The sequence below is a fragment of the Aythya fuligula genome, chromosome 2 (assembly GCF_009819795.1).
Source record: "Aythya fuligula isolate bAytFul2 chromosome 2, bAytFul2.pri, whole genome shotgun sequence".
NCBI lineage: Eukaryota > Metazoa > Chordata > Aves > Anseriformes > Anatidae > Aythya > Aythya fuligula.
Genome location: NC_045560.1, coordinates 20,068,883 through 20,089,852, shown reverse-complemented (window position 1 = coordinate 20,089,852; position 20,970 = coordinate 20,068,883). Strand labels below are relative to the sequence as shown.

The window sequence follows — 20,970 nt, the reverse complement described above, 5'->3', positions numbered from 1 at the left end:
TGCATATTTCCAGTTCATCCATCAGTTTATGCTTATCCTCTGGATCTGTCCTTGCAAGGAGAAGTACCTGTTGCAGCATCCTTCACATAGAGCAGCTATCAAAGAAAGCCAACTTGCAACCTGGGTTTTGTTTTCCTAACACTTTTATCTACATTAAGGCTTCAGAACACCCTGTTATTTTCCAAAGAGGCCAACACAGCCTGTATGAAGCCTTCAGGGGGCTGTTATAAAACATCCTGTATACTGAGCAACAGTTTAACCCAGACCATTTTGCTTATAGGAAGTCAGCAAAAGCTAATAATCAGAAATAATGTAATTCATTCAGGAAAAAAAATCTACTCAAAAACTGTGTTAAGATCATGCCTGATACAAAACACCGTTCAAAATTAAGTAGCCAATAAATAAAACAAATAGAAATTAGAAGCTTTCTATTTCCCACTATAGGAAATTAGTAGGTACGATTGTAATATAATTATGTCTTTTTGAGACCCTGATTTGTTAACAATGCAACAAATGGTCTGAAAGGAGCAGGTTTTACTACAGCAGCTACCTCTTCAGTCATCCCCACCCTAATATATCCCATGAGATCCTAATCATTCTCACCCTGGAGAAGTTTCAGCCAAACTGAGACACTGATGTGTGACCATCACTTTCATTGCTTTTAGACAAGTCTCAAAATCCACCTGTGCTCTGAAACCAGTATTCAGGCTGTCACTTCTTTCCCTCCAGTCTCTTCACCCTCTTATTTTTTTCTCTTTTTTCTTTCTTCCCTCAGGCTGGCTTATCCAGACCATGCTGCATCTCTGGCAGTACTGCTACAAGCCCAGGACCAACCAGTAAACTGAAAGAAATGAACCTAACACTGCACAAGTCTATCAGATCTCTAAGGACACATCCACACTGGATTTGAAAAGCACTGTAAGGCTACCTTCTTCAGTCTGCACAAATCACTACACTTATGCATATCCCCAAACAGGGGATCCCCACAGCATGCTCTGAGACTCCCTTGTACTGGCCTAGCAGCTGAGGGTAACACACCCTGCACACCTGGACAAGCTGCACAGGCTAAAGAAAAGACTTTTGATGTCAAGGCAGAAAGACAAGGGAGCATGCCACGTTTATAGCTGTGTCAAAAAGGCCTCTTCTGGAGCACAGTTGTCACTACAGGGAGGGTGACTGTCTTAAGTATTTGTCTTGTGATGTGTCACAAGGAATAGTGGCCTTCCACCTGCCCACATAGTGACGAAGACTGCTAAGTGGATTTCTAGATTTTTCAGGTATCTCCATTCTCTATATGCTGCATTTGAAGGCTGTTTCCTTTGCTTCCCACTCACTTGAAAGTCTGCTGGCAAAGCCCAGGCTCTCATCTCAACAACTTTTTTGACTCTGGCCCTTTTGGAAAGCAGCCAGCTCCCCAAGTGCCTTGAGATATCCTTGGAAATGAATGGCTGATTCCAGTACCAGCCACCTCATGGTTGTCATGCAGGTAGGTATCCAAAGAGTTTCCCAGGTTATTGGCTCACCTAAAGATGCAGTCATCTGGATCCCCTGCTCTTAAACAGCAACTTTTACAATATAAAATAGCATGGAGTCTTAAATAAAAATACAGTTTCTAGCCAATTTTGACTATTTTTTCAGTTCAACAAAAACTTCCTTTTTCTAGGAAGTTTTAGGTTTTGTTCAGAATTAAGTACTTCATCTCTAAACAAGGTGAAAGATGTAGGGAATATACATCCATTAAAAATAGTTCAGAATTCAAAATAAGTTGATACTTTTAAGGTAAAAGGTGATGGGATCTGAGCTGCAAAATGTCTAGGCAGTGATACAATAACAAAAGTATGATAACCATATATAAGGAGTTCAAACAGAAAAAAGCTCAACACTCCCCCCAAAGCCTCCATTAAAAAATAAAATAAAATAAAATAAAATAAAATAAAATAAAATAAAATAAAATAAAATAAAATAAAATAAAATAAAATAAAATAAAATAAAAACTATTATAACCATGACCAGTTACTTTTAGCACTAAAAATTCACTCCAGTTCTATGTTCCCATCCACCGCAATCAGGAACTTCATGACTGTGGCCATTGTTTGATGATAAAGCTTCTCAATCTCCCAACAATGTAACTCAATTTGGATCAGACAAGTGTTTGTGTGACTTTTCTCTTGAACTGGAAAGGATCTAATAGAGTCTAAGCTAGTTTTATACAAGCTAAGATAAGTAATATGGACAGGCATAAAGTCTGCTAGTACAAAATCAACAAGTCAAAAAAAATTAAACAAATTTAAAGCAACAGAGTGATCATAAGAGATTTTCATCCTGTACTAGGATCCCAATTTCGTCACACAGTATATCATCAAAGCTCACCCTGTGAAATAGTATCCAAGCATTTACTACTATTAGCGGGTGGAAGATGCAGCTATTTTTCTGCCTTCTGGAGATCATAAATATATTTTTATGATACATTCTGACATAAAAGCTCTTGCCAGTGCCTTTTCATACATTAGGACTACCATTTACAATTAGGACAGTCAAATAGACCAACTGTAAAACTCAAGGAGACCATTTACTCATATTTAGGAGATTTCACAATTGCTGATGATGTTGCTTGCCAAATGAAATCCAATACTCACCAGGCCTGCTGAATGAGGCTGTGAATGCATTGACCTCATGGATGACATACTGGTCTGGTGCATGTATCCATATCCTTGGGACTGGCTTTGCTGATAGGCCCCAGGGAGAACAGGGGCTGTGTGTTAAAGAAATATAGAGACATTAATGGAAATTTCAAAATAAAAAATATTTTTTAAAAGTCCTTATCCAGCAATCTGTAGAACCTGTAGATTATTTCCTTCATAAATAACAATTTCTCAGTATGAAATAGTTAAGAATTATTCCCATATACAACATAAGGCTGAATTAAGTTGAATTATACATTAATGTAGCCAAAGTTAGAGCAATATATCTCCAAATGCTACCAAGGTTAGTTGGAAGGAAAAGCTTAATATGCCTTAAGGAATCCAACCATAGAAAGGCATACTAAAGCTTGAGACACCACTAGCTGAATTTTGATACTGTCATTGACAACGCACTAAGTATCATGTGCCATAAACTGCCATTTTTCAAGGAAAGATTGATGAAAAAAGCTTTATATTAGTACACATTTGAAATGCTTCAACATACATTCTCCACGATTAGTTCCTAACTCATTGCAAACTAACTCTTATGTATTGGGCTACAAACAAAGACTGATTCACAGCAAGAGACAGGAATGTAAAAACATGAGTCCACAGTTGAGTTTCTTAGTTTATTCTGATTCCATCAACAATCTCAGCCAGATCTATGGTTATTTAAATCTTTCCAAGTCCACCTCTTTTACAGTTTGTCTTAACCACACAATTGCTCCCTCTCTTTCACACATGCTTTGTTCATATTAATTTTAACAATTCTATCAATTCTATTATCCATAGGTTGTTGATTAATAAGCTGACTTTTATTGTACCAAAAGCTGCTGAAAGAGTTAATACAACCAAGGACTCCCTAGATCTGTTGTTTGAAAGTATTAGCAACCCCATATCTGTTCAAGCATCCAAATTCAGCAACAGACCGAATTTAAAAAAAAAAAAAAAAAAAAAAAAAAAAAAAAAATTTGAACAAAAATCTCTGAGAAACAGAGCAGAGCATAGATGACTATTCACCATTTTCCCAGCAAGTCCAGGAAACATTTTTAAAGCAAAATTAAGACTGAAGTGGTTTTCAAAATCTAATCATTAAAAGTTCAGTTACCTCATGTCTGTGCATGTGTTACAAAACATCAACCTGAGAATAAGGTTTTCCAGCTTGTATAGAGGTTATTAGCCCATCTCCACTGCTATTTACTATAATTTTACTAGTTCAACTGAAAATCTATATATTGTTAAGAAAATGCACCTCAACTGACACATCTTCAAGTGGTCCATTTAGCCTGTATTCTATTAACTTGTCTGACAAAAGCTGTCTTTTGCTTACAAGAGATGGAGCTCACACAGCCCATGGGTCAAAAACCTTCAAACACGGAGGCACTCAGCAGTCTGATGTTTTGTGAGAAATATCCCTTGGGCTTGCTGGGAAGCAAACAAGCACTTCTGGAGCAGCCATCATACACTGATTCAAACGGGAGCAAAACTAATATAGCATTTAATGGGGTTCACAATGTATGGAAGGACCCAGGAATTGCTGAATGAACAAATACTTAAGAAGCAGGGGGGTAAAATATATATATATAACAAGTATTTATATTTGAAATAATAATGTTCTGTCCCTTTCTCCTTCTCAAGTGATCAGGACAATAGATACACATGGAAATGCATTACTGAGAAAATATTTGCTGAAATATTTCTGAAATAAAGGTCAGCCTTATGCTTTCATCCAAGTGTTTTACCTAACCTGCTTTCCCAGCTAACCATATCATTGATTTCAACAAAGTTTTTTTCTAAAAACATCCATTAGTTAGCATATTGAAATGCACTATGTATGTAATTATGATTTGGGACATTATTTTTCACTCTACTACATTTTCAGAGATAAGTAATGCAGTATATTTAAATATTTTTTTTTCTGATTTAGACAACATGTTGCAAACTATAGTAATGAATAGATTGCTTTGTTAAGTGAGTGAAATTAAAGTGATACACAGTCAGATGCAACACTGGAACATGATGAATAATGGATGTTTTAGAAGTGCCAAGTTCATTCTAATGACATATGAGTACAAAGACATTTTAAAGCAGTTTAATCATCAGAGAATTGCTGCTCGTTAACATGCTCACAGGATTATCATGCATTAAGTGAATAGTCCTAAGTAGTTCATCAACTAATTTATGTTTCAATGTTGTTACAAGGTATTTTTACATGACCAGATGTATTCCTTCATGAGAAAATAGAGAAAAACATAATTTAATCAAAGGTTCTGCGATCAAGCCAGAAAGAATATATTTTGCCTAATTCACTACCAGCATAAACATAGGTCACTTCACAGAAGCCAACAGAGCCTCATCTCCTCAAACCAGTAATAAATTGGTCATGTGGGTTCAAATCCAAGCACAGCTTGAACTTTTTAACTTCATAGGAAGAAGTATCTTAAGCAAGCACTGGCTGCTGATCAGTCAGCATCCTGCCTGCTCTGCAGTGACAAAGGGCTAGCAGCTTTTCCTTGGCAGGGACAGACACCCTGAGAATCCCTTTCGTCTTCGTAAAAGAAGTGAATGCACTGGTAGAAACCATTGACTCTTGATTCCTTCCCCACAAAACAGATCTTTCTTAATTCCTACCAATCATCCCTTGTCAGTGCAAGGCCAACTAATGGTCTCCTTCATTATGTACTCCAAATCGACGGGTTTATTTTGGAGAGGATAACCCCATGCCTCCCATCTTTGTGACAAATGTCAGCAGCGGTCTGAGATGTGCTTTTCTCTTTTGCAATCAGCTTCTCACAAAATGAGAGAATTCTGTCAAACTGTCTCAGAGAATCTGCAACAATTTTACCTGCAACAACAGAAAATGTAAGCCCAAGGGAGTAAAACATACCTTGTAAATCATTGAAAATTTTGGGACGCATAAGAAACTAAAATTTTAGAAAAACTTCCTAGACAGAGAGAATGAATTTATAGGATTCCACAGCTTCACTAAGTATCTTTCAGTCTTTTATTTAGAGAGCATATATAAAATCAGTGTTGGAGACATTTGACTGAATAATTCCAACCTTTTTTTTTATTTCATTAAAAGAATACTATATTACTGGGGCTGTAAAAAAAATAAATGAATAAATAAATAAAAGATCAACAGTTTTTAACAAATTTTTTATGTTATCTATTTGGAAGACACTTTAGGAAGCACATACATGTAAATAAGCAGATCAGTGAAGAGAACAGATCTGAGCTGTGTTTTTAGTGACAAAGTGAGTTTGAACTCAAAGTGAGATAAAAATGATGAAGAAAAAAAACAGTTTAAAAGTTTTTAATCATCATCGGCCATAGTTACCTGAAATCTTTTGGCTCAGACCAAAGTATAAAGTTCTATAGCATCACTGACTGCAGCAGCAGCAGCAAAAACAATGGCTTTAGTTAACCTAAGGGAATAATAAAACACAGTAGTGGAACATGAAATTCATTTAGCTGAAGCCAGATTTATTGGTGAGGGATCTGAGGGTTGACCATTGCTCCCAGAAGCACAGGTGGAAGTTTTTTCTTGTTGCATTAAGACTTTACCAGATGCATTCTGATGTACCAAAATTTTCTTTTTTTTTTTTCTTGCTCCACTTATGAATAAAGCCAGATACTTATTTTAAATTATCTACTAGAAGGAATTTATCATATTTTGCTTACTATATCCTTATAGGCTTCCCCAGAGAAACAAGAGTGGAAAATGAATGAATTTGATAAAAGACAAACACAGAGAAGCCTCTGAAACAAGAAACATCAGAAACAGAAGAACCTGAAAGAATGATAGTTGGTATCAACATGCTGCTGCAGACAATGGGGTGTGACAAGCTTTAAGAATGACCATGAAAGAAAAAGGTCAGACTGTGGAAACAGGAAAGGAATAATCAAGAGACCATTAAATAGCGACAAGGTTATATCTTAAAAAAAAAAAAAAAAAAAAAAAAAAGATTATGCTGAAAAGAACCATCATTTAAAGGGCAGGGTCCAAGATATATTTTACCAACACCATTCTTAAACTCTCTTGAATTCTTTTGTTCAGCAGAACTTTGATGATCCATGGTAAAACAATGTATCGCCTCTACTAACTACTGTATTTTTACCATTTACTACAGTACATGTCATTTACTGGACCATACGTGAAATAACTTCACTTATTCTTACAGACATTTTTTTAAGCATTTCTTTCACTTCATGTTTTGATGTTATATCTACTCATGGTTTCATTACCAAGGTAGAAAGCCTACAGAGAACTAAAACATTGCAACATTTCTTAATAACAGCAGCACAAGAGAGCAGAAAGCAAAAAGAAGGATCATGATTAATACTCATTTAATTTTTGTGTCTGTAGAGTTCCCAAGGAGCAGAAAAGTTGCAACAGAGACAGAATATGGCATTATCATATATCTGTGTGCTGATTAGCTCCCATGAAACAGAAGAAGCTGCTGCTCCACGTATATTTAACTCCTTCCCATTTTGCCTTGATGCTTCCTTCTTTTCCACAGGCTGCCTCATCTACAGCAGCCCTCACGGTCTTCCTTTGGAAAGTCTGTCCCATAGCTATTAGTTCCTTGTTTCTTCTGTTCCTGCCTTAGAAATTATTCAGCTATGTCCCATGCAGCAGAAAACACTATCAAAGAAGTGAGGCAATCACGTGAGGAACTGTATGTGTACAGCACACTTCTGTGGTCCTTATGGATGCCCCACATGTGTATGTGAGTGGGAAAGTGCCCAAACTGCACAACTCCCCTGACCACAGTAATCTGTTATTGCTGCATTGAAGCTGGTGGATAATAACAATTGACACCTTCTAAAAGACTTCTCCAGAAAGTGTCACAGCAGTAACTTCAGTTCTCAGTATTTCATGGTGTTTTTTGTTGTTATTGTTGTTTCTATCACTTTTCCCAGACGTTGGCTGGTGCTCCCCATCATTAAAATATTTAAAGCGTTTTGGGTTACAATTTGTATTACCAATCAATATCCTTGAACAAAGTAGTCTATTATCATCAGTTGGCAAAAATGGCATATTTCAATATATTTTCAACAGTTTCCACTTCTTTCCTGAATCTAACTGAATTCAGTGTTTCTAGCAACAGAATTACTTCCACAATAATGCACCTGACATCACTCAAGGTCTGATTCAGCTATCTTTACACTGAAGCAGTACTTCCCCTCTAGAGTTATCCCATCAAAACTCTCAGCAAGACTTTTGATGAAAAGGTACTAATCAACTTGAGTAAGGACAGGAAAAATGAATGCCAGACAGATGTGGAGGAAAAAAAAAAAAAAAAAAAAAAAAAATTAGACTACATGAAAACAAACATTTATTTATATATATTTAAAGTTATAATATAAATATAAGCCATGGACAATATTATATGTAAGTAACAGGGACACAATTTCAAAAAGCTTTAAGTCAAAGAAACAAAAGTGGAACCAAAGTAATCACACAGTAGAAGAGAGCAAAACAACAATAAAGGCCATGATAGAATAATTAAGGTTGGAAGAGACTTGCAGAGGTAAAATAGTCTGTCCCCCTACCAAAATCAGGGCCAAATTTGAAGTTAGGTTAGGTGCTTAAGGCTTTGTCTGGTCAATTCTGAGTTCCAGATTAAGATTTCACTACCATTTTGGGGCAACCATCCACCCTGTAATTCCTCCTGTTTATTTCCCATGCTGTGTATATTGCTGTACAAGTTCTTGAGATGAGCTCAGCACAGCATTTTGGTAGCCTTACAAGCATCCTGAGAAACAGTTTTATGGAGAGATCTTAAGAAGCCCGTTGCCTTAACTCTGCAGAAGTTTACATCCTGCCAAAACATGAACAGCAGGATAAATGGAACATAATTGTGGTCAGCCAAGAATTTAATGAGAGTTTTAAAGAAGGTCTGTGTCACAGGCAAATCAGAAACAAGACCTGATACCTTGGCAGCAAGTAAGGCAAGATAGATATGAGGAGGATAGGCTGTGAAAGGTATGAAAAGAAAACCGGCTTGACTGCTATGACAGGTGAGCTTTTAGCAAACTTTTAAAGATGATGTGCTAAACATCACTGCTAAACATCATTCTTTACTGAAATTAAGAGTTCTGGAAGGACTAAGCAGAAGGCATGAGGTGACACCCCCCCCCCCAAGGCAGCTATAGGCTGCTTACACCTGATCCCCACATGCAGCATATCTGAAGTTGATGCTCCAACAACTGCCTGAGACAATCTAACAGTCCTGCCACCCTTTCTCTTTCTCTCAGCTGGGTTGTTTTTCTGCTGTTTTGGTGACCTTCCTCAGCTCACCAAAGGTTTTTAGTTCAGAAAGGGATCAGACCAAGACACACTATGAAAGGGAGGCGGCAGGACCAAGCACCCAAAGCCATAGGCAGCAGAAGGCAGCAAACTGCTGGATCAGTGGTCCCAAGGTAGGCTCCTAAGTACCCTGCTTCTATATAAGCTCCAAGTTCAAGCCACAAAAGAACTTCACAGATACTTCCCCTCCAGATGTCACAGCTCCAAACAGTGCATCCCACTTTACGCAGAATTCTTCTGTGTGCCAGCATGCCACTGCAATGAGTATATAATTGAGGTTTCTCATACACCAGACCACCACAGCATTTGAAAAAAAGACATAATGGAAGTTTAGGTCTGACTAAGTCTGATGTAGCCATCGTGAGCTGGATGCTTGACATTAACAATAGATATTGAAGAAATAGGTCAAAACCTGATGAGACAGAATGAGGTCTGGGCTATAAAGGTGCATTAATGGAGCCAACAGTTTAAAGACTAGTAAGTGTGTAAGGACTTCCAGGAAAAAAAAAAAAAAAAAAAAAAAAACAGGAGTATAGAATAAAACCAGAAAATTACAGCAATGTTAGATGCAGACAATAGTAGGAACATTTCAGGAATAATATTCCAATACAAAACTGGTTGCCAAAAATGGTCCTGTCCCAAACAGGGATGAAAAGAAAAAAAAAAAGAAAAAAAAAAAAAAAAAGCTCATAGATTCATGCAACATCTAGATTTAATTTTGATCAAATTTAATGTTTATTATAATTTATGTTAATCATCAAATTAAACATATTTCAATGTAAAGCTCAATTATTTGTTTTTAAAAATGTCAAGCTATAATTCTACCAATCTTAAAACTTAATCGACCACTTTTTGGCACTGGGACATTAATCACAAGTGAGCCATTCCTGGAAGAAAAAGTTTGCTGTTAAACTGCTATCTTCTGATGAACAATATTGAAAAATTCCTATCCAGCTCTAAAGTTAAATTGTTCAGCATTAACTTTTCAAATAAGCTAGAAAATGGCAACATGTACTCTGTGCTTTATTTTAAATTGATTTTAACTCTTATCTTTTATAGAGTTTTATTATTTTGTAGCCACAAAGAGTAGCACAATGCAGTTAAATTCACTGGGAATATATCAGACTGGATGAACATACAAAAAGCACTAACCTGAAGACTGCAGATGGTGAGACCTGATACAGAACAGTGCTGTTTTTAGAACAGTAGAGAACAACATGGTAAGGCATCTTGGCATTTTTTCTTGTGCATACAGTAACTTTCCCTTCATTTCTTTTCTTTTCCTTTTTTTTTTTTTTTCCCTTCTTCTTTTTTTCCCCCTTTTTCTTGCCCTTTACTTGTCAGACTGCTTTCACAGATGTCTGAGCTACCAGGCTTGCTGCTCTCAGTGGTGCTCTGTCAGAAGCAGCAGTTTGTCTGCGTACATTACAGGAGTCAGTACTACTTAGTAAATTGGAATATCAAACCCAGATATAATTAGGTTGTTGAAATAACAACCTGAAAGCATGGCCTAATTCACACAGGGTGCTAATAAATAACTGGCATGCTCACTGACCTCATTAGAACTGAAACTCTGAACTATTTGAAGTCAGTGGCAAATTCAGAATGTTACAAGCTTAGGAAGTTTCTATAACCTAAATTATAAAGCTATAAGAAATAAACCATCCAATCTACAAGTCTGGGAAAAAAATACTCTGGGGAAAAAAAGTCAATAAAATTACCAATTTTATATTTAAAATAACTAACACTAAATATTCAAGGGGCAAAAAAATCAGTGTCTCTACTCTCAAGGCTACTTACAGACATGTTACAATGGATAAGATAAAATGTCTTAAACTAAGCTTCATTAGTGTCATGATTAGAATAATAGACTGTTTTATGCACCATTATTTTATAACACCATTTTATCAGCTATCGATAATTAAGCTATCAATAATTAATATGTACCTACCATGTAAACTGAAGTAGATTATTGTGGGAAATGCAGAATCATACAATTATAACTCTTAATAGGAGTTTTCTTATAAGAAATTAAAATTGGATTTTGAATGAAATTATGACAGATCACAAATAGCTATTTAGCATATGTCAAAGGAAACAAAGATATCTTGAAAGGAATGACAAAAACACACAGCTAATGTGTTTATGCCACATGGAACATTGTATTTTATTTTGTAATTTGATTTTCTTTTGGAGGGGGACTATCTCATATGTCAGTTATTTCAGACAACAAACATGCTCACAAAAAATACAGCCATTACAAAATTCCTGATTTTCATGAAAAGACAATAATATAAATACTGGTCATACTGCTTGTATGAGTGGTCCATCATACATCCAATAGCAGGTGATGTGGGAATTTGGGAAGTACTAGCTAGCCCAATGGAAGGATGGATACCAAACCGCCTCTCTAGTACATCATGGTCTATGTGCCTGGTCACCGAGGCCTTCTCCTTAACTGATCATATTCGGAGGAACAGTGGATTGGTCAATTTCATTATGTCCTCCTTCAGTGCAATCTGCTTTCTGAGGGGCTTTCAAAAGCTTTCTTCTGGCCTCTCTAAGGGGTCTAAATCTCTGCATTGCAAATAAACAGTCTCTCATGAACATTTTTCCTTTAAATAAGATTAATATGGTTTTCATTCCCTTCAGAGGAACTGCACAAAAGGGCAAGCCTGGGTAGCACAGTCTCCAGAAGTCACGTCAGCAAGCAGGATGCAAATGTCAGTCTAGAGAAAAATGAAAGGAACACAGGATATCCTGTTTTCTACTGTTAGCTTTAAAAGAAAGAAGACAGTCAACTGTATATCCACCCTATTCATCTGAAGACGATAATACAGGGAAGAATTTTGCCAGGAAGTACTTCTGGCTTCATTCCTTTGGGCTTCATTTCTACCAGGAAACAGGGAATGAAAGATGCTGACTGATAGGTGAAAAACCTCTCTGATCAACATTATCTATAGTTGTAAGGCATCACAGAATTGTAAAGTATTATGTACATGCAATCTTGAATGCTGCTAATCCAAGAGGAGAAGCCAGATCCCAGCCAAACCAGAGTCCCTGCCTCTGAATGTGCCTGACTGCTAAGCAGTGAGTGGCTGAGTCACATCCCGTGCAAAGAGCACAAGCTAACTCGGTCCTGGCAGAGCAGGCAGTTTTGACAAAAGGGAAAGGCTCTCACCTTCCTCAGAACATCTTTTGAATGGCCACTTAAGACTGCAAGTCTGTAAACACTCAGAATTACAGATTTGATAAATGTAATTCCATAGCAGCCAGTTAAAACACTTTTTTTTTTCTTTTTTTCTACGCAACAGCTAATGGCATTTGTTATAAAACAGGGTGGTAAGGAATCACCGAGGAAATCCAAGAAGTAAAATATTTCAAAAGGTTACAAGCCTTTAAAAATATAGGAAGAGGCTGTTCACTCATACTGACATGTTTCTGTGCGTTCTTCTAAAAAAAAAAAAATGGGATAGAATAGAAGTGAACAAATGCAAAATTAGAATTCAGAATGAATGACAAAAATTACTGTCTTCATCCAACTTCTGTGGACAGTTGTTCACAGGGTAAGTTAAAAGCTGTATGAATTCTATATCTATATTTAAAGTGCTATGGGTGGCTACAATAATTCACTTCAAATAAATTAAACCATTTTTCCTGCTTCCAGATCACATTGATCAGTTTTACTATGGCACTGTAAAAATAAACCCACCTTATTTGGCTTCTAACCTAATTTAGAAATTGAGTCATATTTGTTCCCCATTTTAAATCCTAAAATTTAATTTAGTCACTTTCAATCATTTTGGTCGCTAAACCAGGTTTAATATATGAAACATTCTAAGGACAAAATAATTATTAATGGGACTAGAGGAGAATAAATTGTATTTTTGAAGCAGTTTACACCAGATGCTGTCAGGAGGAGGGAGGGACTTGGCTACTTGGTTTTGCATTGACAGACCCATTTACATATCTGAATTGTGAAAATGATTTTTTGACAAAAAGACAAGGTCTTCAACTCATCTTTGCAATCTCTACTGCATGTATTTTCACATATACTTTTACATTTTATTAAATTCCAGGAACTGTTCTAGAAGCTCAAATATAAAAGGCGTGACCCCATTCATCTTATATGGATTACAGCAGAAAGTGCTAGGAATATTGTTTGGGAATTAGCTATGGTAGCTGTACAGTCCAGTGAGTTTAGCCTGCGTATGTGTTAGCAGGTGGTGTATCAGTAAAGGTGCTATACCAGTATTTAAAGGTATCCCCATTTCTCCTGCTGCTGTGACAACTGGGATATAACAAAATCACATGGCATCCTGCTCAGGAGTCCTGAATACAAATTGCAGCAAGGATTTGGTGTCACTGACAGACAAACCTTCTTATAAGCTGACTTTGTTGGCTGACATTCCATCTAAACCATAGTGTGTCTCAGCTGAGAAAACAGTACAATATGACTTTCCTTTCCTTGCAGGCAGCACCACATTCTTTTATTTATGAAGGCACAAAATGTCTGAAAGCCAGCCTGAGGCATCCTAGGTTCTGGTGGGGCCACATGTACCACAGGAAGCCGCAATTCCTTCTTAAATTGTGAATACGCAGTTTTTTGCTCAGGCTTCCTTGCAAATGGAAAGAGTTGGTAAAATGAAGATTACATTAACGTGTTACATTACCCACACGCCTTCCATTACAATTTGAACTCATATGTACTGAACATCAACTGTTGCCCAGTTGCATTAAAGAAAGAGCCCTGCAAGTTCCTCATATGGAAGCTGTACTTTCATTTCTATGCAGTGGTTTATAGTGGTTTTATAGTGGGAATAACCAACCTGAGGAATGATGGAAGGACAGCATCAGCCAGGATCTAGTACATGACTACACATGAATTTACTAATGATATTTATTGGTTGCTGGATATAAAACCCTCCAAAGTGTATCAAAAGCTGCTCTAAAGCACCAGTCTAAACAATGCAAAGAACTGCTTGGCAAGGGAGCCATTAACACTTCCAACTATTGAATCATTTCAAAATTGCCCTTCCAGCTTCTGCTCACCAGCTGTTTAAAGGAAAAGGGAACATCAAACTCAGATGACTGGCAGAGCAAACAGAAGGATCCCGCAAACTGAATATGTGGAAATTGCATTTTTGTGCTGTCAGATCTCAAAGATGTGGAAGAGGAACACAAGAATCAAGGATAGGCAGAGGGAATCAAGCAAAAACATTTTGGAAGTGTAAAATGTAAAGCTCTCCCTGGAACATTAATTCATCTTCAGTGAACACACACTAAATGAAAATTAGCTTTCAGCTGAATCACAATTTATATCTTAACACATTACAAACAAGGTAGAGTGTTTAGTTTTATACCCAGATCTCTAAATCAAATCTTAATTAAAACTTAACTGAACATAACATCTAGCCCTCAGTGAGTTCCACAGAATCACAGAATCATCTAGGTTGGAAGAGACCTCAAGATCATCTAGTCCAACCGCTGACCTAACACTAACAAGTCCTCCACTAAACCATATCACTAAGCTCTACATCTAAACGTCTTTTAAAGACCTCCAGGGATGGTGACTCAACCACTTCCCTGGGCAGCCTATTCCAGTGCCTAACAACCCTTTCAGTAAAGTTCTTTCTAATATCCAACCTAAACCTCCCCTGGTGCAACTTTAGCCCATAACCCCTCATCCTGTCACCAGGCATGTGACAGAATAGACCAACCCTGACCTCGCTATGGCCTCCTTAAAGGTACCTGTTGAGTATGATAAGGTCGCCCCTAAGACTCCAATTCTTCAGGCTGAACAACCCAAGCTCCCTCAGCCGCTCCTCGTAAAACTTGTTCTCCAGACCCCTCACCAGCTTTGTAAGAAGCTTCCATAAGAAGTTTTGAGTTTTACATTAGAAAACAGTTTTACAAATACTTCACAGCTCTTCCACTCTTTGGGAGAGAATGAAATGTAGTTTTCTGGACTATTTTCTCTCATGTTTTCCAATAACAAAGTAAAAGCAGATGATGCTATCTAAGAGTCTGATGGGCCAGACTAGGACAGACAGACTTGATAATTCTTGAAGTAATACATACATATGGTCCTATTGCCATTCTGGATTCCTAGACTTGCATGGTTTAAAATGCTGAAATAGATTATTCAGAGACTGAATTACATATTAAGCATTGTCAGAAATCTTTTCACAGAAACTTATTTAGAAGTTAGCACATGTACAAAGAACACATTCAACCTGTTCCTTACTGAAATCTGAACTCTCACAACTGACGTTGCATTTAATTTCCCTTCTTACCTCAAATCTATAAGTGGAAAAGTATCACCTTTCTACCAGGAAACCTCCCACTGTTTTCATAAACTCCCATGCCAGTAATGTCATTATTTTTAATCAAAACAAAAATTATGCCCCTTTGAACATTAGGAATCACTGCAAAACAGAAGGTGGAATCCCACAGACATACCCTCCTAGAATGAAAGGTACAGTTTTAAGAAGGGAGAAGGCTCTGTCTTGATGCCTGATCCTTTTGGGGTACAATGTGATTAAAGCAAATTTATATGAAAAAAAAAAAAAAAAAGAAAAAGGAAAGAAAAAAAGAGGAAAATCTATTTGAGAATGGAGAACCCAAATTCACCTATTTTGAAGGTGTGTAAGCTCTGTAACAATGAAAACTGATTAAGCTAAATAATTTAAGGTATCTGATTGGTACCAAACAGATACGCATGCACTTATGCCCATATTACATACACAGAGAAATATTTAGTTTAGTTCAAAAATACTACAATAGGTTTATGGGAAAGGTATTTGTTATTCAACTGCAAGCACTTGCAGTACATTACACACTTAAGAACAGAAATATGGTAACCAAGATGAAAAAGCATAAATTTTTACCATGATGCTGTTGTGTGGAAAAAAACTTTTTCCCACAAATTCACTTTCATCTCTGAGTGTTTGTATGTAAAAGGGGCAAAGCCAAAGCACCATCTAGTCTGAAATAAAAATAAAAACTCAGAAACAGATCTAAAAGTCTGGTGGATAACAGAAGCGTCAGTGTGACTCTCACCAAGAGGGAGTCCACAGTACTGTTTTGATGTGTTCAGCCTTCTGATACACTTGAAAGGGGACAAGAAACCCACAAACCCCTCTAGTTCTTCCTGTGAAATTTACAACTCTTCTCCCTCCAAATGCCATATTTGATTACCAGACTCCAGTGAACAACATTATGGAAACAGAGTTCAGCTTCCTAAGATAAAAGAACCATTCTTCCTGGTCTGCTAGAGAAGAAAATGTAACTGCTGTGTCATTCTTCTTGACCTCCTAAAATGACAGAGCTCAGCATCTGAATAAGAATGTGAAGAAGGGTGAAGGCTTTCTGCCATGTATTCCCGCACCTGGAGATGGAAGACAGACCTCTATATTACAATATAAAAGCTGATCACATAGTATTTCCTTTTTTTTTTTTTTTTGACTTGTCTTTTATTAATGGTGAATTTTCCACCCTCATAACTGTGGAGGCACTTTTTTTTTTTTTGATAAAAAAAAAAAAATAGCAAGAAGACAACAATGAAATAAACCAAATTCTGTTTCCTTTCCTTTTCCACCTATTGGCACAACAGAACATTACCACAGTCCAAACACAAGCAGACATCTTTAAACACATACAAGGGAGCATCTCTGCAAATTCATCATGTGAGATGCAGAGGCTTCTTGCTCAAATTCGTCAGAATGTTTGTCTTCCAACCAGACTAACCAGGAGCAGAAGTAACAGCATAGTTTCTTGCTCTAGGAGTTTCTGTGGTACGTGTAGTTGGACTTGATGATCTTGCCTTTTTTTTTTCCTTCTAATCTAAATGATTCTATGATCCCATATCAAAGCCTGAAGCAAATCCTACAAACAAACATTTTAGAAACAGAGACATATATGGTGTGTCCTAGGGTTAGAGAAGAAGAAATTCTTGAAATCAATGTTTAAAATGTCAGTGTCATTCTGACAGCAATATTGTCAGTGATATAAAATAATATATACTATACTTTGCACTGATCAAAATTTGCTTGGCTGTGTTCAGACTGCAGTTCAAATAGTACTTCTAACGGCCTACAGCATGTTTCTGCCTCAGTGAGGAAAGGAGAAAGATAACCCCTAGAGTCCAGAGAAAAGGAAGAATGGGGGGGCAGCAGGCTCAGCTGCTCTGAAGCCTTTCTTCTTCAGAAGGCTCATATCACAAGGAGGACACGCCACTAGGGAGATAAATTAAAGGTCTTACTGTTTCTCATTGACTTTACTCCCTTTTCAAGCTATATAAAGACTTCAAGATTTTAAGCACCTATACGCCACAGGAAAATACTGTAGTACTGTTCTACAGTCTTTATATACTTTGGAGTCAAATTGCCACCATGACCATCTCCCATATTTATTCCTCAAAGGTTGATTGCAATAATCTTTTTGTGGATGTGACCCATTATTATGTAATATCAGTGGAATATCTAATACTAATTTTCAGTTTTCTCTTAGAAACCTACAGGTTACTTTTAAGGTTGATAAAAATTTAAAGCTTATCAAGTTATAAGTGGAATTTCATGCTCTGTTGAAATTTCTGAACTTGGATTAGCAATGTGAGTAATAGGAGGAAGCTTCCCAGGTAAAAGTAAATGTGAGGAAAAGACTTGAGTGTTAGCAGCTTACCCCTTATATCGGAATAAAGGAAAGAAGACCTAAAACCTCAGATCATGGTCTCTTCATATTAATTCTCATTACCTTTTTAGTGGCAGGTAAACATCTTAACAGCTTAATCTGAAGGAGAAAAACCTAAATAATGGACATGCAGCCAATCAGTAACACACTGATTCCAGTGTTGCTTTGAGCAACTCAGCTGTTTCTGTGATTGTCACTAGAACGTATACCACAAATCCATTTCCATGTTTTACATCCTGCCACATGTAAAACTCATGTGTTAACAGTCTCTTCCCTGCCTCAGTCTCCAGAGATGGAACTACTGAAAAGAATATATATGCAAAGTGTTCTAAAATAAAAAAATAAAAAAAAAAATAAATAAAAAAAAAAAATAAAAAAAAAAAAAAAACCTCCAAAATTGTTGTAAACTTGTGTTGCTTTCAAGGATTTTTACTCTTGCCTTTGTGGGAATGGAATTAAACAAAATAGTCATGAGCCCTGGATGGTGTGAGCTAAATGCCAGTTTCACTTACTGCAGTTACCAGCAGGAGACGGTAGATTCACTGTTAATTTGCAGACCTTAAAATAGAAGATATCTTTCTAGAAATGCATGCTTCTGCACAATCTGAGAAACACTGTAGAGACTATCAATACAAGTCCAATTAGGTGGCAGCTACGTTTCTTCTGACACTGAAAAATCCATAGTTATATGGACTTGGGGGTTCTGGTGGATGAAAAGATTGACATGAGCTGGCAGTGCGTGCTTGCAGCCCAGGGTGTCCAGCAGATAGAGGGAGGTAATTGTCACCCTCTGCTTTGACTTTGTGAAGCCCCACTGGAAGTGTTGCATCCAGGTCTGGGGCCCCCATCACAAGAAGGACATGGATGTATTAGAATTAGTCCAGAGGAGGGCCACAAGGATGACTGGAGTGCTGGAGCACCTCTCCTACAAAGAAAGGTTGAGAGAGCTGGGGCTGTTCAGCCTAAAGAAGAGAAGGCTCTGGGGAGATTTCGTTGCAGCTTTTCATTACTCAAAGGAGGCTTATAAAAAATACGGAGAGCAACTTTTTACTCAGACATGAGTAAAATGATAGGACAAGGGGGAACAGCACTAAAATAAAAGATGGGAGATTTAGATTAGATATTATTAAGAAGTTATTTACTATGAGGGTGGTAAGGCACTGGAACAGGTTGCTCAGGGAAACTGTGCAAACCCCCATCCCTGGAGGTGTTCAAGATCATGTGGCTGGGCCTTGAGCAACCTCATCAAGTGGGTGGCAAACCCCCATGGCAGTGGGGTAGGAACTAGGTGATCTTTAAGGTCCCTTCCAACCCAAGCCGTTATATGACTCTTGCTGCCTTTTTTTTTTTTTTTTTTTCCTCTACAGTGTTCTGCAAAGATTGAACTGTGTAATCTGTTAATAAACAAAAATAACTCTCATATCCATACATCTCCTTCTCCTTCTGACTAAAATAATCTGAAAGACCTTCCCAAAATTGACAGAATAGCTGCATGCCTGACAAGTTGTAACACCAGTGTTAAAAACAGGATTTAAAGAGAAATTATTAGCTTCTGTTCCTCTTTAGACAAGCTGAAAATAACTGCTTGAAAAACAGCTGAGAATTTTGTAAGAACTAATGTGGCACCCAACTGTTTCTGAGTAGTGCTACGGGATGGCTTGCAGGAAAAAAGGAAATTTTTGTTAGGGTGGCAATTAATTACAGAGCATTTAGGCAGACAGGAAAGCTCTAGTGCAATACCTTCTGTTCAGAATGGCAAAAGTTTCAATGATATCACGAAGTAATGAAGTCGACCTTGTAAAGTACTAACAGAGAGCAGTTGCAAAAAAGGACTGAAAAAGCTGAAAAGTAATTTCAAACTGAATATCAAATGGAAAGTTCAGTACCTGCATCAATCTCGCTGAAAAGTGTTAACAATTGGTTCCTATCTGACTTTATCTGCAGTAGTCTAAATGAACAGGGATTTTCCCAAACTTACATCATGTAAAAACCTAGAGATTTTAGAGATTTTGTAGGAAAATCTCCACGGGAAGCATACTTGGCTTAGCTTTACCACATAATCTAAAATAACTGTCAGGAAAACTAATAGGAAGAAGTAATTCTAGTGAAAAATGTTAGTAGCCCCCCTATGATGTTGTAACTGAAATGCACCAAAGACAAGAGAGTGAGTTATTTAGGCCTTTAACATCTGGTATGAAGTCAGGGACCCAACTAAAGTCTGGGAGAGGTGGCTAAGGAACGATTCCATCAGCAGTGGCAGTGAACTGGTGAAGACTTGCATATCCAGAATAAACTGGCAATTAAACAACATATGAACAGAGAAAAGATTATGAAAACAAGGCTGAAGACACATACAGGTTATAAAATTGATTACAGGTGTCCAACCGTCTTTCAGGTTGAACAATCACCTGTAAGAAAAAAAATACTAGAGCTAAAAGTACAAACTCTGTGAGAAACAGCCATGAAACCTCAGCAAAGCAGACTTGATTCTCATTTAGAGAGACTGTATAAAGTTCAAGGGCAAACTGACCTTGTGGCAATATAATAAATGATAGTTTTTACAGAACGCTGCCATCAAAATATTGATATTTTTGACCAAAGATACTATATTCTGAATGCGTTCACAGAAATGGCACTTCCTTGTAAATCATTTAGATTATGTCGAATTACTTAGCTCTGACATTTATTTCTCCCATGCAATGGGAATCGTCTACCAGTACTCAAACCCTGGCTAGCCAGCTGGTTCAAAAGCAGAAACAGTATCTTGCTAAAACATCTTGATCCTAGTAAGGATCTATTCAACACATCGCCATAACAACAGATTTTAAAAGACACACAAAAAGAAATCTTGTTATTGCCAAAACAATCAGAAAAATAAAGCGTGCTTCCTATTATTGATATGGAAAGTAATAAAAATACCTGTTAACAATCAAATCAAGCTGACAAAGCAATGTTAAAATGGTTGGAGTAGAGCCAAAAGGAAGATCAGAATAGGTATTTAGGACAATATGCACTGCACTGCAAAGACCACTTCACACCAACACAGGAAGAGACATAAAAAACAGCAAATGAGCATTTTTACTATAAGCTATTAAAAGAGTTGGGAATTAAGTTAAAATATCAAATAAAGATTGACCGACATAAAGGGCTGATCCTCTGTCAAGACACGTATTTCTTCACGCATTCAGTCAGTTCTTCAGTCCGAACACTTTCTTACTCACCTGTTCTTAATCAGAACTGCTTGTGTAAATTTATGCAGCACCTAACATAATGTAGACTCGC

General features: G+C 37.1%; 1 protein-coding gene across 11 annotated transcripts in view; it reads right to left on the bottom strand.

Moving 5' to 3' along the window:
• NEBL (nebulette) overlaps positions 1 to 20,970 on the bottom strand; it is a 252,215-nt gene that overhangs the window by 5,872 nt on the left and 225,373 nt on the right. For all 11 annotated transcript variants that reach the window (XM_032183080.1, XM_032183078.1, XM_032183076.1 and 8 more), the window contains one exon: positions 2,637 to 2,752. In XM_032183080.1, the coding sequence (XP_032038971.1) occupies positions 2,637 to 2,752 (116 nt within the window). The remainder of the gene's footprint in view (positions 1 to 2,636; positions 2,753 to 20,970) is intronic.